Below are 21245 nucleotides of genomic sequence, written 5' to 3' on the forward strand. Positions count from 1 at the left end.
GTGCTCACTCACTCTCTCTCTGTGTCAAATAAATAAAATTTTAAAAATTAAAAAAATTAAAAATAAAAATGGGCAGAGGGTCAGGGCAATTGGGTGGCTCAGTTGGTTAAGTGTCTACATTTGGCTCAGGTCATGATCCAGGGTCCTGGGATCAAGCCCCCCATCAGGAGCCTTGCTTCTCCCTCTCCCTCTGCCTCTCCCTCTCCCTCTGCTCCCTCCCCCTGCTGATGCTTTCTCTCTTTCTCTGTCTCATCCTCTCTCTAATAAATAAAATCTTGAAAAAAAAAATAAAATGGGCAGAGTGTCTGAATAGATATTTTTCCAAAGAAGACCTACAAATGGGCAATACCTACATGAAAAGGTGCTCAACATCACTAATCATCAGAGAAATGCAAATCAAAACCACAGTGAGATATCACCTCATACCTGTTAGAACAGACATTACCATAAAGACAGACGTAACAAGTATTGATGAGGATGTGGAGAAAAGGGAATCCTTGTGCACTGTTGGTGGGAATGTAAACTGGTACAACCAATACAGAAAACAGTATGGAGCTTCCTCAAAAAATTAAAAATAGAACTACCATATAACCCAGCAATTCCTCTTCCACTTCTGGATATTTGTCCTTAGGAAATGAAATCACCATTTCAAAAAGATATCTGCAACCCCATATTCATTGCAGCATTATTTACAATAACCAAGACATGGAAACAATGTGTCTATCAATAGATGAATGGAAAAAGAAAATGTGGTATACAATACAGAATGGAAAATTATTCAACGATATAAAAAAATCTTGCCATTTGCACAACATGGATGGGCCCGAAGGCCAAATGCTAACTGAAATATGTCAGACAAAGAAACAAATACTGTATGATCTCACTTATAGGAGGAATCTAAGAAAAAAAAAAAAATCTGAACTCATAAAAAAAAACCAAATTTGTAGTTGCCAGAGGTGGGGAGTGGGCAAAGTGGGTGAAGGGGTCAAAAAGTATAAACTTCTAGTTACAAGATAAATAAGTCCTGGGAATGTGATATACAGCATGGTGATTTACATAACAATACTGATTATTTATCTGAAGTTGTTAAGAAAGTAGATTTTAAAAGTCTCATCATAAGAAAACTATTACTATGTGTGCTAATGGATGTTAACTAAACTACTGTGCTAATCATTCTGCAATATATACATATATCAAAATATTATGTTGTACACCTATGTCAGTTATATGTCAGTTATATCCAATAAATAATAATAATAATTTATCACTATTGGCTTATCAACTGTAACAAATGTACGACACTGATACAAAGATATTAATAAAGGAAATTATGTGGGGGTAATAGGGAAGGGGAACTGAGGGGTATATGGGTACTGCCAGTACCATCCCTCCAATTTTTCTGTAAACCTAATATTACTCTAAAAAACAAAATCCGTTAATTAAAAAAACAAACAAACTGGCAACATCAAGTGCTAAGAAAGATACAAAGCACCCAGAACTCTTCATACATTGCTGCTGGGAATGCAAAAATGGTACCACCACTCTGGAAATCAGTTTGGCAGTTAATACACACTTATCATATGACCCAGGAATCCCACTCCTAAATATTTACCCTACAGAAATTAAAATTCATGCTCACAAAAAAACATGTATGCAAATATTTATAGCAACTTTATTCTTAATGGCCAATACCAGGAAACAACCTATATGTCCTTCAGTGGGGAGAATAGAAAAACTACTGATACACACAAAAACATGAATGAATTTCAATGGCATTATGCTGAGTAAAAAGTCATTCTCAAAACATTACACACTCTATGATTCCATTTATGTGACATTCTGGAAAATGTAGAGGTATAGCGACAGAAAACAATGTTACCAGGGGTTAAAAGTAGGGACAGAGTATAATTACAAAGGGGACAGCACCAGGGAATTTTTTGGAATAATGGAACAGTACAATATCTTCACTGTCATACTTATATGAGTCTATACAGATCTTGTAACTCAGAACTGTACACTGAGAAAAAAAACTACAAATACACACACGCACATACACACACCTTTATTATGGTGGTGGTTGCAAAAGCATATACATTTGTCAAAGTTCAGAGAAGAATTAAAATGGATTAATTTAATTGTATATAAATTAATTCTCAATAAAACTTATTTTTAAAAGGGCAAAACAATTGAATACACACTTCACAAAAAAAGATATACAATAGCCAATCAACATAGGAAAATGTCTTAACACCATTAGTCATCAGAAAAATGAAAATTAAAACCAAGTCAAAAACTCCATCAACAGAAGAATTAAATAAACAAAATGTGTTATAGCCACAAAATGGAATATTACTTAGCAATAAAAAGGAACAAACCACTGATAGATGCAAAACAGGGATGAATTTCAACATTTTACTGAGCAAAGGAAGCAAAATATAAGAGTAGTGTATGAACAGGCAAAACTACCCTACAGAAACAGAAATCAGAAAAGTGGTTGCCAGTAGTGGGGTGGGGGTTGAGAGAGTGGGCAAAGCTAAGATACAAAGGAAAGGGAGACAAGGGAACTTTCAAGGCTCATGACAATGCTCTATTCCTTTGGAAACAATGGGACAGTGAACATCACTTTTCATATTATAGGGAACCATTTTTGAGTGGGATTGGTTACATATGTCACATTAGTCAATACTCATCCAGTTATATACCTAAGGCCTGTGGAACCTATTTCATGAAATTATATCTCAATAAAAACCAGTAAACAAATGAGTTAAAATTCTGCTAAAGACTATGCAAAGTTATCTCTTTGTCATTCACAGAAACCCATTAAAAACAATTTAAAAGGGGTGTGTGGGGAGTGCCTGGCTGGCTCAGTCAGTAAGGCATGAGACTCTTGATCTCAGTGTTGTAAATTCAAGTCCCACATTGGGTGTAGAGATTACTTTAAAAAAATAAATAATCTTAAAAAAAAAAAGTATGTGAGAGAAACAACTAAGCAAGATACTGGTACAGCCTCAACCTCTACAAACTATGAAGCATACTTAACAAAACCTGTGAAGTCTAAAGAAACAAAAGAGCATAGCAATGCTGACACATGTACCACTTTAAATCTCAAGCAGGATACAGATTCCCAAAACCTTAAGTATCACTATCTTCAGGAAGACATCCAACTTGGGTGGAAAACTAGGCCTGGGAAAAGAAAATACGTCTCTGAAGAGACCTGGTTTTATTCAGTGGGTTAGAGGGAACTAAAGAAGAAAGTAAATGGTTAGCTTCTCAGGAAAAGGAGACTGCTGAAATAGAGTTAAGGAAAAACAAGACAGAAGATTATAACACAATGACTTAATACCTAAAGAGCTCTCAGGTAATCTACATCTGCCTCTTGAATGCCAAAAACTAAAAGAAGATATGTACGACCCAAGAGTAAAGGAAAAAAAACATTTAGTGAGATACTGCTTAAGAAAATTGAGCCTATGTCTACTTCCAAGAGACTGTGTGTGTGTGTGTGTGTGTGTGTGTGTGTGTGTGTGTGTGTGTGTGTGTGTTAAAATTATTTAGGGACGCCTGGGTGGCTCAGTTGGCTAAGCGTCTGCCTTCGGCTCAGGTCATGATCCCGGGGTCCTGGGATCAAGCCCCGCATCAGGCTCCCTGCTCAGCTGGGAAGTCTGCTTCTCCCTCTCCCCCTCCCCTGACTCATGCTCTCTCTCTCTCTCTCTCTCTCAAATAAAAAATAAAATCTTAAAAAAAAAAAATAAAATTATATATAGTACATATGTTTATTCCACAATAAATTCAATATCCTAAGACAGAATACATAAATGCAAAGAGATCAAATTTTCTTAAAATAATGTTTTTTTCTTCCTATTAAATTGGCAACAATTTTACTGTGTGATAATATCCAGTGCCAGTAAGTTTCTAGAAAAATGGGAGCTCTCATTGGTAACAATACAAATTGTGCACATTTTCCGAGAGACAATTTTGTAACGTTCATTAAAATTTCATATATAAATTCCCTTCAACCTAGTAATTCTGCTCAAAAATGGTTTTCTACATATGCAAAACGATGTTTAAAAAAAAGGAAAAAAATGTCCACTGCAGCATTGTTTCTATTCGCAAAACTCTGGAAACAACTAATACCAGTGAACTAACTAAGTGGATTATGTATATGGTGACAGATGATAGCTACACTTGTGAGCATAGCATAACATAAAGAGAAGCTGAATCACCATGTTGTATACCTGAAACTAATGTAATATTATGTGTCAATTTTACTAAAAAAAATTTTTTTTAATTATGGTATGCTGTAAATTTTTACAGTACTACAAAGCCAACAAAAATAAATAAAAGTAGTAGATCTAAAAGTAGTAGATCCCTATTAAAATAGGGAAACCTGGATGGCTCAATCAGTAGAGCATGTGATTTTTGATCTCAGGGCTGTGAGTTCAAGCCCCACATTAAGTGCAGAGATTACTTAAATAAATAAATCTTTATTTATTTTAGGTTTTATTTATATATTTGAGAGAGAGGGCAAGAAAGTGAGGGAGAACACAAGTAGGGGGGAGGGACAAAGGGGAAAGGGAGAAGCAGACTCCCTGCTGACAAGGAGCCTGATTCAGGACCCCCAGGACCCTGGGATCATGACCTGAGCCAAAGGTAGATGCTTAACCAACTGAGCCACTCAGGCACCCAATAAATAAATCTTTAAAAATAAAAAAATGTGTTAAAATAGAAAAAAAAATTTTAGCATCTATTAAATGAAAACAAAGCACAGAACAGTATATATTTTATGATCTCTGTTCTATAACAATTAAAAAATAATATAAATTATTTATGTAGGCATATGTATTTTTTTTCTTGAAAGGAATGAAAAAAAACTATTAATGGTGGTTGCCTTTAGGAAAAAGGAACAGAGAAAGATTATTTATTTCACCTGTACCTTTCTTTACATCCCAAATTTTCTAACCTTATGCAAATTTTTATGTCAGCAGAAGTCATCTTGTCTCATTTATTATTTCCCTTTTTTGTACCTTGTATATAAAACAAACAAATGTATTATTTGATAGTTAAATTTTTAAATAATGTTAAAGCAACTAATATTAATGACAAATCTTTCCTCTGAGAACAAGTTATAATAAATGGTTAATTTTTCTTTTCTGTAACATAAAAACATTCAACATTACTTAAAATTTGTTATCCTAAAATGCTAATGCTTTGAACTGAATTATGCTTCCCCCTACCAATTTCAAATGTTAAAGTCCTCACCATCAATATGACCATATGGGGAGATGGGGCCTTTACGAAGATAATTAAGTTTAAATGAGGTCATAAGGGTAGGGACCTAATCCAACAGGGCTAGCATCCTTATAAGAGAAGCACCAGGGATGTGGGTACACATAAAAAAAGGTCATAAGAAGAAACAGCAAGAAGATGGCCATCTATAAGCCAAGGAGAAAGGCCTTAGAGAAACCAATCCTACATGCACCTTGATCTTGGACTTCAGCCTCCAGAACTGTTAGAAAAGAAATTTCTGTTGTTTAAGCCACCCAATCTGTGATATTTTGTTATGTTAGCCTAGCAGACTAAGACAGGTTCAAATGGATAAACTGGAAAATCTGAGAAAAATTCTATTTTTAAAAATTGACTGTGAGTTGTACCAGGCATGAGGAAAAAAATAATACTTAAAATGTGTCATCTTGGGGTGCCTGGGTGGCTCAGTCAGTTAAGTGTCTGCCTTTGACTTAGGTCATGATCCCAGGGTCCTGGGATCAAGGCCCATGTTGGGTTCCCGACTCAGCGGGAAGCCTGCTCCTCTCTCTCCTGCTCCCCCTGCCTGTGCTCTCTCTCCCTCTCTCTCTCTAATAAATAAATAAAATCTTTAAAAAAAAAAAGTGCCATCTCAAGCCTTATTCATGAAAGCTCCATAATATACCATATACCTTTTAAAGTATAGTTGTGTCACATTTTAAGATATACCCTCTTAAATTTACAAAACAAGAGCAAAAGAGCAAGTGATTCTAGTAAGCTTAATATGCTCATAAATTTAAAATATCTTTTACAATAACGAGATTTAAATTTCAAGAAAACAATCATACAAGATAAGGTATACTTAAACTAAAGGAGACCCTAACCTCAAAGCATCACTTCAACAAATACCAGAAATAAACTAATTAAAACCCTGCAAATAACACAAAAAAACCCAAGCAAGGATATATAAGAAAATGAAAATTCAGTTTTATTAAAATATTTTAAACATACCAAACAACACTATGAACTTAAAAGAAATTAGTTTTTATTTACCCCCTGCAAAGGGAGATCCCAGTGTTCTGAGCTTCTGAGTTTGGACAGTGGGGACTGAATACGAACGTCTTCCGGTTTTGCATTTAACATTTTTGTTATCTGAAATCAGATGAGAAAATAATCAGTTTAACTGAAATATAAATAAGAACTGAATATTAACCAAACTAACAGAACCATTATATTAACCTGCCTTAATACTTTGCTATTAGTTTTTTGGGTTTTGATTTTTTAAAATAAGCTTTATACCTAACATGAGGCTTGAACTCATGACCCCCAGATCAAGAGTCGCATGCTCTAATGACTGAGCCAACCATGCACCTCATTTTGCAATTAGTTTTAGAGTTTTAAATTCAGTGCTTAGGGGCCCCTGGGTGGCTTGGTCGGTTTAGCATCTGCCTTAGGCTCAGGTCATGATCCCAGGGTCCTGGGATGGAGCCCCGCATGGGGTTCCCCACTCAGCGGGGAGCCTGCTTCTCCCCCTCCCTGCTGCTCTGCCTGCTTGTGCGCTCTCTCTCTCTCTCTCTGCCAAATAAATAAAATCTTTAAAAAAATAAATAAATTCAGTGCTTAATTTACAGGCAGTTAAATATAATTTATTTAAAAAACCTCTCATTCAGTATTAAGGTAGATAAATTAAGTGTCACAATAGCCTCCTAACTATTCTCTTACCCACAGTCTCTACCTCTTCTAATCTTTCAAACACTATCCCTATGATAGTGTTTGAAACCTAATGATAGCTACAACATTTAACATACAACGGCACCCACTACTAACAGATAAAACTCTTAACAATCTGGGTTCCTTAACATCAGCCACACATCACTGACTCTACACCCCAATTGCACCATTTACTCAACTTCCTTCAAACATGTATTATTATTTTATATCTCTAGACCTTTGTATGTACTGTTCCCTTTGTATGTATGTATGAGTGCCCTTCCCTCTACTTTTCCCTCGTGAAATACTTCAGATTCTGCTCAAAATTATTCTCCTATCCATACAACTGTCACTCCCACACCAAGGCACTCCTTTCTCTAGGTATTAGTACTTGGTACACTTTTATTATGTTATGTATATTACATGTATCAACTATATTATAAATATTTGTCTACATGTCTGTCTTCTCCAGGCTATGGAGGTCTTTAAAGAGAGTGCCCTGTGTGCCTGGGTGGCTCAGTCAGTTAAGTGTCTGCCTTCAGCTCGGGTTGTGATCCCACAGTCCTGGAATCAAGTCTGGCATCTGGCTCCTTGCTCAAGTGGGGAGTCTGCTTCTCCCTCTGCCTCTGTCCGCCCCCCCACCCCACTGCTCGTGCTCTCTCTCTCCCACTCTCTCTTAAATAAATAAAATTTTTTTAAAAATTAAAAAATAAAATAAAGAGAGTACCCTGACTTAGTCGCCTTTATATATCCGAAGTATATGGCTCATGATGTGCTGAATAAACGAATGTATGGATTGTAACCACAATTTTGAAATCATTTGTTTAGAACTTAAATACCTTAAATTTCACATTAAGAGAAAGTTATAAACAATAGTTAAGCATCAAATTCTGCCTATAAAATATAACATACAATAAGTACTATATCAACTACAACTAGCAACAGCCCATAAAATGATTTCAGTGAGAGTAGAGCATAAGTCAGGAGGATAGAATAAATTTGAAGAAAGGATACCTCAACTCTTCTATCACTAGCACCTCTGAGTTGATCCTCTTAGGTACTAATAACTTCTTAATTATTTATATCTAATCTGTATTAAAAGGTATCTCTTCATAATTCTTCATCTGCAAAAGACAATTTTATCTCTAAATCATTTCCTTTGGGGGCGCCGGGGTGGCTCAGTCGGTTAAGCGTCTGCCTTCAGCTCAGGTCATGATCCCAGGGTCCTGGGAATGAGCCCTGCATCGGGCTCCCTGCTCAGCAGGGAGCCTGCTTCTCCCTCTCCCTCTGCCTGTCGCTCCCCTTGCTTGTGCTCTCTCTGTCAAATAAAGAAATAAAATCTTTAAAAATAATAATAAAATAAATCATTTCCTTTATATTCTTAATTAAGGAACAATTGCTTCCTCAAAGGGTAAAGGTAAGAGCAGGTTATTTAGCCTCCATTGAATTTTGCAGCATACTATATTTTCCAAAAACGGCCACAATATTCCACTTCCCACATGCTCTTCTTACGATGTGACACTGACCGTCCTCCAACACCAGGTGCACTCTACATTCCTTCCACTTGAATCTGGGCAGGACTGTGACTTCCAAGGCTAAATCATTAAAGGCAATATTTATATTGCTTCAGCCTGCCTCTCACATGCTTGTGTGTCCTCCCTTCCTTTTTTTTTTTTTTCCCTTCTCTTTCTCTCAGTATACATTCCTCAGGAGACCTGAACCACTAAGTAAAAAATCTTGGACACCATTAAGCCATTCTACTGGAAGATACTGACTCTTCTCAGCACAGGTATCAAGATAAGTGAGTGAGCAACCTTTACAGGCCCTAGCCTCCAAGCCAATGTAGCTAACTCCCACGTAAAACAAAGAAAAGTTATCTTCAATTGAACCCTGCCCAGACTGCAGATTCCTGAGCAAAGTAAGTTCAAGCCACTAAATTTGGGGGTAATTTGTTACATGGCCCTAATAATAACCTAAAAAGTTACTCAGTTCAAACTTGAAGGACAGGGGCGCCTGGGAGGCTCAGTCAGTTAACCGTCTGACTTCAACTCAGGTCATGATCTCAGGGTCCTCGGATGGAGAACCATGTGGGACTCCCCACTCTGCGGGAAATCTGCTTCTTCCTCTCCCGCTGGCTCTGCCCCTCTTCCCACTCATGCGCATTCACACGCTCTCTCTCCCTCTCTCTCAAAAAAAAATAAATAAAATCTTTAAAAAACAAATCTAAAAAAAAAAACTTGAAGGACAGCAACTAAGATGTGGAAAAAGTAAGAGGTGGTTATGCATGTTGAGTATATTGTAAAATTAGTTTCTTCTAAAATACTGCTGATGTCTTCCATGGAAGATTTTGCATTCCTTTTTCACAGTAATTAGTTTTCAATCACTTTACCTATGAATGGTTTAGACTCAGTATCAATGAATTATTTACACTAATAAATATTCATGCATACTTCCATTAGGATGGACACAAATCGTAATCTATCCTATTTTCAAAAAGGGCAGTTCTCCATTCCTCCAAAGTATAGACACATGAAATCTGGATGTTTATTAAAACTCTATCCACTAGCAACAAAAGCTTTAAAAATCGAAGTATATATAAATATTTATGAACAGGGATATAGACTCCATATTACTTTTAATATAGAAAAACTAGAAACAATAATAAAAGAATAATTAAACAGAATTATGGCAAAATTAAACCAAATGAGATACTATTCAGTTGTTATTAAATAACATGTTCCAGAAGATTAATGATACTAAGAAATTATTTTGGGGGCATCCGGTTGGCTCAGTCAGAAGAGCATGCAACTCTTGATCTCAGGGTCATGATCCTGAGCCCCACACTGGGTGTAGAAATTACTAAAAAATATGAATAAACTTAAATTTAAAAAAAGAAATTATTTTGAATATAAGTATAAAAGAAAAAATACATAATGATCTTTTTTTTTAAAGATTTTATTTATTTATTTGAAAGAGAGAGACACAGCAAGAGAGGGAACACAAGCAGGGGGAGTGGGAGAGGGAGAAGCAGGCTCCCCGCAGATCAGGGAGCCCGATGCGGGGCTCGATCCCAGGACCCTGGGATCATGACCTGAGCCGAAGGCAGACACTTAATGACTGAGCCACCCAGGCGCCCCTGTTTTATTTTTTTTTTAATAGGAATACTGTGCAATTATAAAAGGCAAGGGAAAAAAATATTAACATTTAAAGCTCCAGAAAAACCTCTCCTGTAGCTTCCTGATTAATAACTTATAGATTTAAATCTCTCACTCTAATATTGTATATAAGTATAGGACAAGCAGATTTCAGGTACAACTACTCTGTCAATTTTTCTATACTAACTTCATGTGCATATTATGGTTGAACAAATAAGTAAATATATGACAGATAATGATAGAAAAAAAGTTAAAAATAAAAGGGAAAAGGCTGGAACAAGCTCTGTGGTGTTGGACTGGAATCAGAAGTATCAGTATTGGGGCACCTGGGTGGCTCAATTGGTTAAGCATCTGCCTTCAGCTCAGGTTATGATCCCAGTGTCCTGGGATTGAGCCCTGCATCAGGCTCCCTGCTCAGCCCAGAGTCTGCTTCTTCCTCTCCCTCTGCCTGCTGCTCTGCCTACTTGTGCTCTCTCTCCGTCAAATAAATAAAATCTTTAAAAAAAAAAGAAGTATCACTACTAAACTCATGGTTTTTCATAGATGTACAGTTAGAGAAATATAGAGATGTGTGTATGTGTATGGGTTAGTATAGAAAAATTTTTCTTGGGGCGCCTGGGTGGCTCAGTCGTTAAGCATCTGCCTTCAGCTCAGGTCTTGATCCCAGGGTCTGGGATGGAGCCCCACATCGGGCTCCCTGCTCGGCGGGAAGTCTGCTTCTCCCTCTCCCACTCCCCCTGCTTGTGTTCCCTCTCTCGCTGTCGCTCTCTCTGTGTCAAATAAATGAAATCTTTAAAAAAAAAAAAAAGAAAAAGTTTTCTAGTCTTCTCTAGTGAAAACCTAGAAACAATGACACCCCAAGAGCAATGAGCACACCTAGCACCCAGACCTAGATTTCTAAATACTGTTCTTCAATAAAAAAACCAGGGCTCCTTAAAAAGTATCTTGGAGTACCAGAAATAAGTGCTTAAAAAAAGGAGCATGTTAAAAGGGCATAGGATCCAAACTGAAAGATCTTCTAATACCTAAGCTAAACATTTCGTTTCAATCAAAAAAGCCAATAATGCTGTAATAAATTATAACCCATAGAATACTCAAGTCCATATTAATAAAAATAAGTAATTGAATAAATAAATAAGGAGAAAAGAGGGGTAGCTCTCCCTTACAGAAGAACTTCAATTAATAAATGTAGAGGGAATGAGGGAAATAGAAAATCACCAATAGAATATCACATAAACAAATGTTGCAGACCAGATCCACTGCTAGATGGTAAAACAGTGGGTGAAAGTTAAGAAACAGTATATTTGCATAGATTCAAAGTATCTCTCCCAGGATATCTACTTACTACAAAGTGAAGGAGTAACTTTACAATGGAATAACCAGGTAGAAGCCATCTTAAGCAGGTAGTCAAGACTGACATCACCAGTAATAAGACATATCCTTATGGTGTATTGTGTACTCCTGAAAGGATACACCAAGAAGGGCATATCATGTGACATTCTTCCCAAAAAGCCATAACTTTAATCTAATCATAAGAAACCTGAGACAGGGGCACCTGGCTGGCTCAGTCAGAAGAGCATGCAACTCCTGATCTCACGGTTGTGAGTTCAAGCCCCACGTTGGGTGTAGAGATTACTTAAAAATAAAATCTTTTAAAAAAGAAGAGAAACCTGAGACAAACTGAAACTGAGGAATATTCAACAAAATACTGACAAAATCATAGTACTCTAAAAATGTCATGATCATGAAAGAACAAAGACTAAAGAACTGTCACAGAATCAAGGAAATCAAGGAGACATAACCTAAATGCAATGTGGGATCCTGGAATGGAAAAATGACATTATTTTTTTAAAAAGCTGAAGAAATCCAAGTAATGTCTGTAGCTTAAAATATTGTACCAAAGTTAATTTTTAAATTTTGGTCATTGTACTGTGGTTGTATAAGATATTAACACTAGGGGAAGCTGAATGAAGGGTAGATGAGAACTCTGTAGTATTTCTGTAAATTTTCTGTAAATCTAAAGTTACTTGAAAATAAAAAGTTAAATACGGCCGTACATCCAAAAATAAGAAAGAGAAATGCATTTACTCGATATTAGGAATTTCTCCACTGATACATCAGAAAGAGAGAGTTCAATTGAAATACCAGCTAATGGTGGACTTTCAACTGCATGAAGCAGCAACCGAAAACAGAGCATTTCACTTCACTGGAGGTACTAAACACAAAAGAAATAGTAGTCAATACAGAGGTATTTAAAGCTCGGTATGGCAGCAATGTAAGAATTTATTTTTAACCCCCTCATTTATGCCAAGTAAGCCAAATCCAGAATTTTAAAAGAAATCATACCCACAAGTGTAAAGTAAGCCAAGGTGGAAGAGTATCTATCTAAAGCCATGCTCTGTTTGGTCTTGTCTGTGTACTCTTGATTCCCTCTCACAGCCCTCGTTATGATTTCTTCTCCAGCTTTGTTCCATGAAATGTACCAAATTAAAGTTCTCTGTGCCAAATTAAAAGTCCCCTGTGCATAATTTGGAATGCTTCAGAAAAAAGTGTCTAATAAATTATATGTATAATGAATATGAGGGTACTACTGTGTTTAAGTCACAAAATTCTAGAGGAAAAAAAGATTATCTTTCTAAAAAGAAATTAAATTTTTGAAACACTGCCTACATAGGTAGAAACTTCATTTTGCTTCTTTTGCTACTCTTGGCTTACACAGAAGAAATAAAATAAAATAAAGTAAAATAAATAAATTTTAATAGGAAATATTTCAAATAGTAATTTTCAGCACATGACTTGAGCACAACCTTTCTGTATCTACAGTATTACAATGAATGAATGTGAGGTATGATAATATATTCAGTTATCAAAGAAATGCTGGGTTATGTTTCATATAAAATCTAAAATAAGGCCTAGAAAGTATACTGATACATCTTACAATGATTTAAACAAGGCAGATCCCAGAAAGTGTTTCTTTCTTGGTTAACCTTTGAATTAATTAGGATATACCATTCCCTGCAAAACAGTAATTAGTTATGGTTTTATAATATTTTTTTTAAATTTTTATTAAAAAGAAAAATAGCAAAATACTTTCAATATTGGTAACTCTAAAGATAATGAATAGATTAAAAGCAAAACTAACGCATACCTTATGTAACTCAGAAGATGAAGACTTTTTCCTCTTTCCTTCTGTGATAATTTCTACAAAGACATGGTAAAAATTATCATTTAACATCTAAATGAACTAAACAATGTGATAAAACAAATCCTTTCACAGCCATCCTTTGTTTTAAATTAACTTGCTAGGGTCAGAATTTATACTGATATATTGTACAAAACCTAACAGACTAAACATAAAGGTCAAAAAATAATCAGAAGAATAGCAAATTCTCACAAAATGCCTTCATTAAATAACATGTATGATGACAACAGAAAAAAGAAGAAAACTTGGCTCTAAGAACTAAATAAGATATTCCCTGGCAAAAGTCCAAAAGGTATTCAATAAATGCTGGTTGAACCATATGACCAGATAAATGTTGATAATAGGGGAAGCTGGGGGGAGGGGGAGTGAAGCAAAAGGTGAGAGGTATGTTTGGAATATACAAAAACACTTCCAGTTCTACTATATGTTTAAGCATCTCTGCAACTAGGAACAGTTTAACTGTCTCCTCACCAACATTTTTGAGACTTCCTGTGGATTTTTCCTTTATGATTCTTTCATTCAATCAGCAAATATTTACTGAGTGTCTATCATGTGCCTGGCATGTTAGGCAGTGGGGATAGTGTAGTAAGCAAATTAAACACAGTCTAAGCTTTTCAGGAACTTAAAATTTACTGGAATATATCAAAGATTTCATAATAAAAAGTAATAGTAGAAATCCACACATATGTGATCACTTATTTATAAAAAAATATCACTACAATTAGGTAAGAAAGAAATGATCTTTACAGTAATGCTAAAGCAATCTGATAACCAAAAGGGAAAATAAGTAAACCTTACCTCACACTATAAACATTAAGTTAATTGGATCATAGATTTAAATGTCAAAGCTAAAACAAAAAAGCTTCTAGAATAAAAAGGAGGGGAATAACTTCATGACCTCAGGGTAGGCAAAAATTTCTCAACCAAGACACAATTAGTACTAACCATAAAGGAAAAGATTAATAAACTCAACTTCATTAAAATTCATCAAACTTCATCATTAAGAGAGTAAGAAGGCAAGCCACAGACTGGAAGATTATTATTTATATTTACTATTTATAATACATTTATCTATGTCCAGTATGGTGACAGTTAATAATACTGTATAATACATACATCTGTCAAAGGACTCAGACCAGAATATATAAAGAACTCCTACAAAGCAAGACAACCCAATCTTCAAATGGGCAAAAGCCTTGAATTAGGAGTACCTGAGGAGAGAAGGAATACTGACTAGAACAGGATACAAGTAAGCCTTCTGAGATGCTGGAAATGTTTTATATCTTGATTTAGGTGATTGTTACACAAGTGTATTTTTATACAAGTACAAAAAGTCATCAAACTATACTAAAGATATGCATACCATGCTGTAATACTTCAACTTAAAAACAAAACAAAAAAAGCTTTAAAAACAACAATTATAACAAACGGACTATACCTTATTCAAAAATCTATATAGCTGAAATAATTTCTCTAAGTTCATAATACATAGCAGTAATTTCACTACAGGTATACATTGGAGATACCATAATAAAGTAAGTATCACAATAAAGTGAGTAGTTTCCTAGTCCATATAAAAGTTATGTTTACACTCCACTGAAGTCTATTAAGTGTGCAACAGCACTATGTCTAAAATAACCACATACATACCTTAATTAAAAATATCTAATTGCAAAAAATGCTAACCATCATCTGACCTTTCAGCATGTCTCAGAGAATACGGAGGCCCAAGGAGAAAAGAGACACAGGGAACAGCCAGTCAGTAGAGCAATCAGAACACACAAATTTATTAAGTTTGGTGTCTTATATGGGTGTGGTTTGTGGCACCCAAAACAATTTACAAAAGTAACATCAAAGATCACTGATCACCAATCACTATAACAAATATAATAATGAAAGTTTGAAATATTGCAAGAATTTCCAAAATGTGACACAGAGACATGAAGCAAGCAAATGCTATTGGAAAAATTGTGCCACGAAGTTTCAATTTGTAAAAAACACATTATCTGCAAAGCACAATAAAACAAGACATGCCTGGTATATGCATCTCCTGAAGCAAACACAGATATAAAAATTATTTAACCTCTATACTTAAGCTTTTGATAAATTTAAACAATTTTCAAAAAGTAGCATTCCTTAGACTACCAAAAATAAAAATTTTTAAATAAATGGTAAGAAAGCCCTTACCTTTATATTCACTTTCTTGTGTACTTTAAATTTAATAAAATATGTATGTTTTAAAAAGTATCAGTTGCCCAAATTGTAATTTATAGATTAATATTCCCAAACTGACTCATGAGTTAAAAATGCATCTATCCTGTTTTACAGCATGTTTCCCTATTTCCTTTAAAATTAATATTCTTGTGACTTCCCAAAATTTTAGGGGTTTTTATAATTGCACTATTCCATTTTATACTACATTGGCTTTGGATCATTTAAATAAACATATAATGTGCCTCTTCTTGTGATTATGTGGTATATTGTGGTGCTCAATAATTAACCATTTTAAAGCTCGACAACCTAAATTTCTATCCTGGCTTACTTGTGACTTCTGAGACTCTAAGACAAGAGAGAATATTCAGCTTTTCAATTAAGATTAAAATGAGATAGCCTATATTATTTAGCATTATGTCTGGCATATAGTTAGTACAAAATAAATGGTAACTATTATTTTAACAGTTTATATTGAAATATTACTCTTCAAGAGACCTCAGTATATTAGTACTAGCACACAGGAAAATCTAATTATTCTCATTCTAAATACATGAGTCAAACAATTGAAAAGACACGACTTTTTCCCAAGTAGCTTGTGGAATCACTCACTCACTTATTTACTCCATAAACATTTATTTAAGATGATGATTACCATTGCCAGCCACTAGGCTAAGTACACACAAATTATTTTTATTTAGTCTTTACAAAAGCCTTATGAGATCAGTAACGGTATTATCACCATTTTACAGATTAAGAATTTAGATTTGAGGAATCCAAATAACTTTCCCAAAGTCACCATGTTGATTCATCACTGGTCTAATACCAGAGGTAGCTTTCTTAACCAGTACACTCCAGGCATGTTATGGGATATAAGATAGTCCCTGTGTCAGAGTCAATAGTACAACAGAAGAGGTTAAACAATTTAGGAAGCTAGAATATATGATGGAATCTGATATAAATATCATGTAAGAAGTGCTAAGACCCATGGAAGTTCAGAAATAGATATGATCTGTTTTAAGTTTGAGTTAATGAGGAGATAGTTCTTGGAAAGGCACAACTGAACTGAGCTTTGAAGTTTTAGATAATGAGCAAATTTTAGATAGGCAGAAATGGATGAAAGGACAGTTCAGTGCCAGGTGCACTCAAGAGGTGAGTTATCATTATAAGTGTATACAAAGTAGGATAAAGCAGCCCATATTTGCCAGCCTTCTAAATTATTAAAGACGCCTATTAAGAGTTTATCCACCTAGAAAGCAGTTTTGAGACAGCACCATAATAACAAACTTCCAATCTGGATCTTTAAAGCTACTCAATGCTATTCATAACCCATTCTCTGTTTTACCATTCTCTCTAATCTACTTTCCAATTCTCTGTCTTCCATCATCAGACCTGGGAATCACATTCATCACCCTAGATGCCAATCCCCACAGCCTATTATCTTGCTAGTCACTCATGTTTTATGTAATTCGACTCTACCCCTTCATCCACATTCTTCTCCAACTCTTCCCTAGCCCACTAAATTCCTTTCCAGAATCAGTACCATGTTCTTAAATTCTGAATCTTTTCCTGGAACATTTCCTCCACCTTAGTTTAACTGAATCCTAACTTTTTATTGACTACACTACTTTTTTTAAGGTTCTCCCAAGATTCTTCTCTCAATTATAAAATCAGGAGTAGGGATTAACAATCTCCTCCTCCCACTACCACTTTCAATTAATATTTTATCTTTATTGCATAATCCCTTCTTTAAAATTCCCATAAATTGGCTCTATTACTTCACCATATTTGTGATTACTATGCACTGACCCAATACCCTCTCCAACATTCCTAGAATTCTCTGATACTTGATTCATAGTTTTCTTCTCTATCTCTAAAATTTACCATCATTGTGAAGCTCTAAAACTTCCATAAGTCAACTCACTCAAAACAACAGACTCACTCCAACACACTTCTACACATCCCCATTTCAGAACATACATTTGTCAACAGATTTAAGGAATACTGTTGCACTTCTCAAGTTCTCAAAAGTGAACTTTTCATTCTACAACCCAGTTCTTTGACCCTTTCATTTCTTCACTCACACTGAACCCATTTTTTGCCTCCATATCTTGTCCTACCCTTTAACCTTAAGTAAAACTAAATTCATTTTTTTCCAAATTCTTGCTGCTAGACTGCTTAGCACTGCTGAACAAAGTCACATAATAGTAACTGCAACAATAACTACTACTACTACTACTACTACTACTACAAAACTCGCACTTGCTTTAACGACTTTCAAAATTTCTTAACAATTCTTTTATTCATGCATAATTGACCACCTAGTCCATTGTGAGCTACCAATACCACTTGAAAGTCCTTTTACCAAAGATGATCTTTCCTTACTTCGTGTAGAAGCTATGACTGCAATATCCTTACCTTCTCAAAATTTATCTGTATCTTTATCCATCTTCCCCCCTTTCTGCACATCTCAAGAAACTATCTTTTGATTCCAATCTCCCCCGTTTCTTCTGAAGCCTCACCCTATCAATTGTCTCCTACTTAGTATATTTCTCTCCACTCACCCCTTTGCCACTCCCTACCCACACCTGATTTAAGTCTCTTAAAGTCTAATGAAAAAAAAATTCCTTTCTACCTTATTTACTTCTCCAACTTGTTTCAGAAATCTCTTTTTTTACATCTCATTTTCCTTGTTTCATTCAGCCTCTTGAAATCTGGCTTTTGGGGCGCCTGGGTGGCTCAGTTGGTTAAGCGTCCACCTTCGGCTCAGGTCATGATCCCAGGGTCCTGGGATCAAGTCCAACATCAGGCTTCCTGCTCAGCAGGGAGTCTGCTTCTCCTTCTGCCTGCCTCTCCCCCTGCTTGTTCTTGCTCTCTCCGGCAAATAAATAAATAAAATCTTTAAAAAAAAAAAAAAAAGGAAAGAAAGAAATCTGGCTTTTGTCCCTACTAAAACCAGTGGTAAAAGTGACCTCCTAATTGCCAAATTCAGCACCCTCATACTATTTTAACTCTAATCTACATTGCTTATCACTCTCCTCCCTTGCTTCCCAAACCTCTCTTTCCTAATTTGCCTATCTGCCTACCAATGTTTCTTCCTTCCTACTTTGAAATTAAATGTGATTCAAGACTTTTCTCACTCTATACCTTCTGTGGGTGATTCCATTCATTCCAATGGCTTCAGCTAACGTCTACACAAATAATGTAGTTTTATCATGATTAATTGGAGATTCTGATTTTGAACTTCAATCATGGTTCATTACACTTACAATGCAAAATATGCAGATATCACCTGAGCCTACTGAAAAAATAAATCATCATGGGACACTAGATCCTCAAGATGAAAACTAGGGGGAAGGAAGAGTTTCAAAATCAAGCAAGTCTGAATAACACTGCATCTCAGCTACTCTCCTGAAGAGGCACAATGTACAATAGCAAAAGGCTCTAAAACTCCTGCAATAAATAAAATTTTCTTATAATTACAGTTCTCATACTTATTTGTCCATAGAAACTTATTTTTTCCAAGTAAGACTCACTAATGTCCTGTGACAGTAAAAGAAGTTTAAATTATGTATTTTGTAATCAGAAAGACCAGATTTTGAATCCTAGCTATTTCTTACTTGCTACTGCTAAAGTTGCTTACCCTCCCTAAATCCCAGTTTCCTCATCTGTAAATCAGAAATAATAACTACCTCATAGGGCTTTTGAAAGAATTAAAGTTTATAAAATTTTTAGTACACTGCTTAGTACTGAAGTTCTCAAAAAAACATGTATCCTTAACTTAAATGAGAGCGAACACAGATTTCCAAGGATGATGCCTGAAGCAATCAGTTGAAAACCTGAAATTCACTTGAACTATCCTGTTTAATTCAAAGATTCATTTGAAAATTGTTATCGAGGACTCTGTTATACTTCTGTTGTTTTTAAACATTTCTAATGGTCATTCTCCCTTGAATGACCCACGCATTTAATTATTATTTCATTCAACTGTTAGTGGGCCGGTCTCTGGTGCTAGATATTTTTTAATCTGTGTCCCATTTAATTTACTGCTTTTGATATGGGGTGAACTTGGAAGTAAGGAATTCACGCTCATTGGGGTTACAAATAATTTTAAAATATAGATTCAATATACTCCAAAGAAAAGTCTGAGAAGCTTCTCACGAGTGAACTTTAACATAGAGACTTTGTAATTTCTCCTCTCACTGCTCAGAGGTATTTTTTGCTTAATTCCTGATTCATGGCCACATTCCAGAAAAGTAAGGTAATCAGAGCTTTTATGATTTTTTTTTAAGATTTCATTTACTTATTTGACAGAAAGAGACACAGCGAGAGAGGGAACACAAGCTTTACTTATGAAATTTTTCCCTTAATTTTAAAATATTTACCAATTCATTTAAAAACAATAAACTCACTGCATGTTAACATGGCTAAAGTACTTTATGAAAAATAACTATTTTTTAAAAAATAAGAAGAATGGCAGTATTTTACCTATTTGCAAATCTCTTTAATGTCTGGCTTAATAAAAGACAACTGTTTTGGGATGCCTGGGTGGCTCAGTGGGTTAAGCAACCGCCTTCGGCTCAGGTCATGATCCCAGGGTCTTGGGCTCCTTGCTCCGTCTGCCTCTCCCCACATCCCACTCTTACAGTTATCAGTTACATGAGTCTATAAATTCTTGTTTTGTGTGTAGCTTAAACCAGTTGGAACTGGGTTTCTGCTACTCACAACTAAAAGAGTTCTGAGCATTACACTATACAACCCTTCCCAGTTCTTCCTTATTTAGAAGAACATTCAGGAGGAGCGCCTGGGTGGCTCAAATGGTTGAGCGTCTGCCTTCGGCTCAGGTCGTGATCCCGGGGTCCTGGGATCGAGTCCCGCGTCGGGCTCCCTGCCCCTTGGGAGCCTGCTTCTCCCTCTGCCTCTCTCTCTCTCTCTCTCTCTCTCTGTCTCTCATGAATAAATAAATAAAATCTTTAAAAAAATAAAAAAAAAGAAGAAGAAGAACATTCAGGAAAACCTAATGCAGTCTCACAGAGGAAACTTCAAAACTTCATGTTTTTTCTTTCTACTGCTATCCACATTCTACTTCTAACTTAGAAGTCTTCCTGTTTGGGGCGCCTGGGTGGCTCAGTCGTTAAGCATCTGCCTTCAGCTCAGGTCATGATCTCAGCGTCCTGGGATTGAGCCCCGCATTGGGCTCCCTGCTCCGCGAGAAGCCTGCTTCTCCCTCTCCCACTCCCTTTGCTTGTGTTCCTGCTCTCGCTGTCTCTCTCTCTCTGTCAAATAAATAAATAAAATCTTAAAAAAAAAAAAGAAGTCTTCCTGTTTTATTAATCAAATTCCCCTCTTGGGGTATTATGAAATCCTGATGACCATAAATGTCACTTCCAGTCATGAGTTCAAGTTAGCAACCACTCCTAATGAAATGGCAAATATATGCACATAAATGTCACACAGAACCCAGAATCCCTTCAAACCAACTGATTAGTTTTATTTGATAATTTATGTGAAAATTAAATATACTCTATTTAGAATCATTCTTAAAAACTAATATTCATCTCTTTTTTATTTATTTGAGTGAGGGAGCATGAACAGGAGGGAGGGCAGAGGCAGAGGGAGAAGCAGACTCCCCACAGAGCAGGTAGCCCGATGTGGGACTCAATCCCAGGATCCTGGGATCATGACCTGAGTCAAAGGCAGACACCCAACTGACTGAGCCACCCAGGTGC

General features: G+C 35.7%; 1 protein-coding gene and 1 non-coding gene across 7 annotated transcripts in view; both read right to left on the bottom strand.

Moving 5' to 3' along the window:
- The window catches only part of SENP7 (SUMO specific peptidase 7), a 133757-nt gene that overhangs the window by 110382 nt on the left and 2130 nt on the right, over positions 1–21245 (bottom strand). For all 6 annotated transcript variants that reach the window (XM_028119221.2, XM_028119220.2, XM_028119219.2 and 3 more), the window contains exons 2-3: positions 13252–13304; positions 6292–6390 (exon numbers count right to left, since the gene is read on the bottom strand). In XM_028119221.2, coding sequence (XP_027975022.2) covers positions 6292–6390; positions 13252–13304 — 152 coding nt within the window. The remainder of the gene's footprint in view (positions 1–6291; positions 6391–13251; positions 13305–21245) is intronic.
- On the bottom strand, positions 12184–12257 carry LOC114221122 (small nucleolar RNA SNORD26). The gene has a single exon (XR_003611684.1). It is a non-coding gene; the product is annotated as a small nucleolar RNA SNORD26 (small nucleolar RNA).

The sequence above is a fragment of the Eumetopias jubatus genome, unplaced genomic scaffold, assembly GCF_037043125.1.
Source record: "Eumetopias jubatus isolate StellerSeaLion01/CBP00866 unplaced genomic scaffold, mEumJub1_p1.0 scaffold_1, whole genome shotgun sequence".
Taxonomy (NCBI): domain Eukaryota; kingdom Metazoa; phylum Chordata; class Mammalia; order Carnivora; family Otariidae; genus Eumetopias; species Eumetopias jubatus.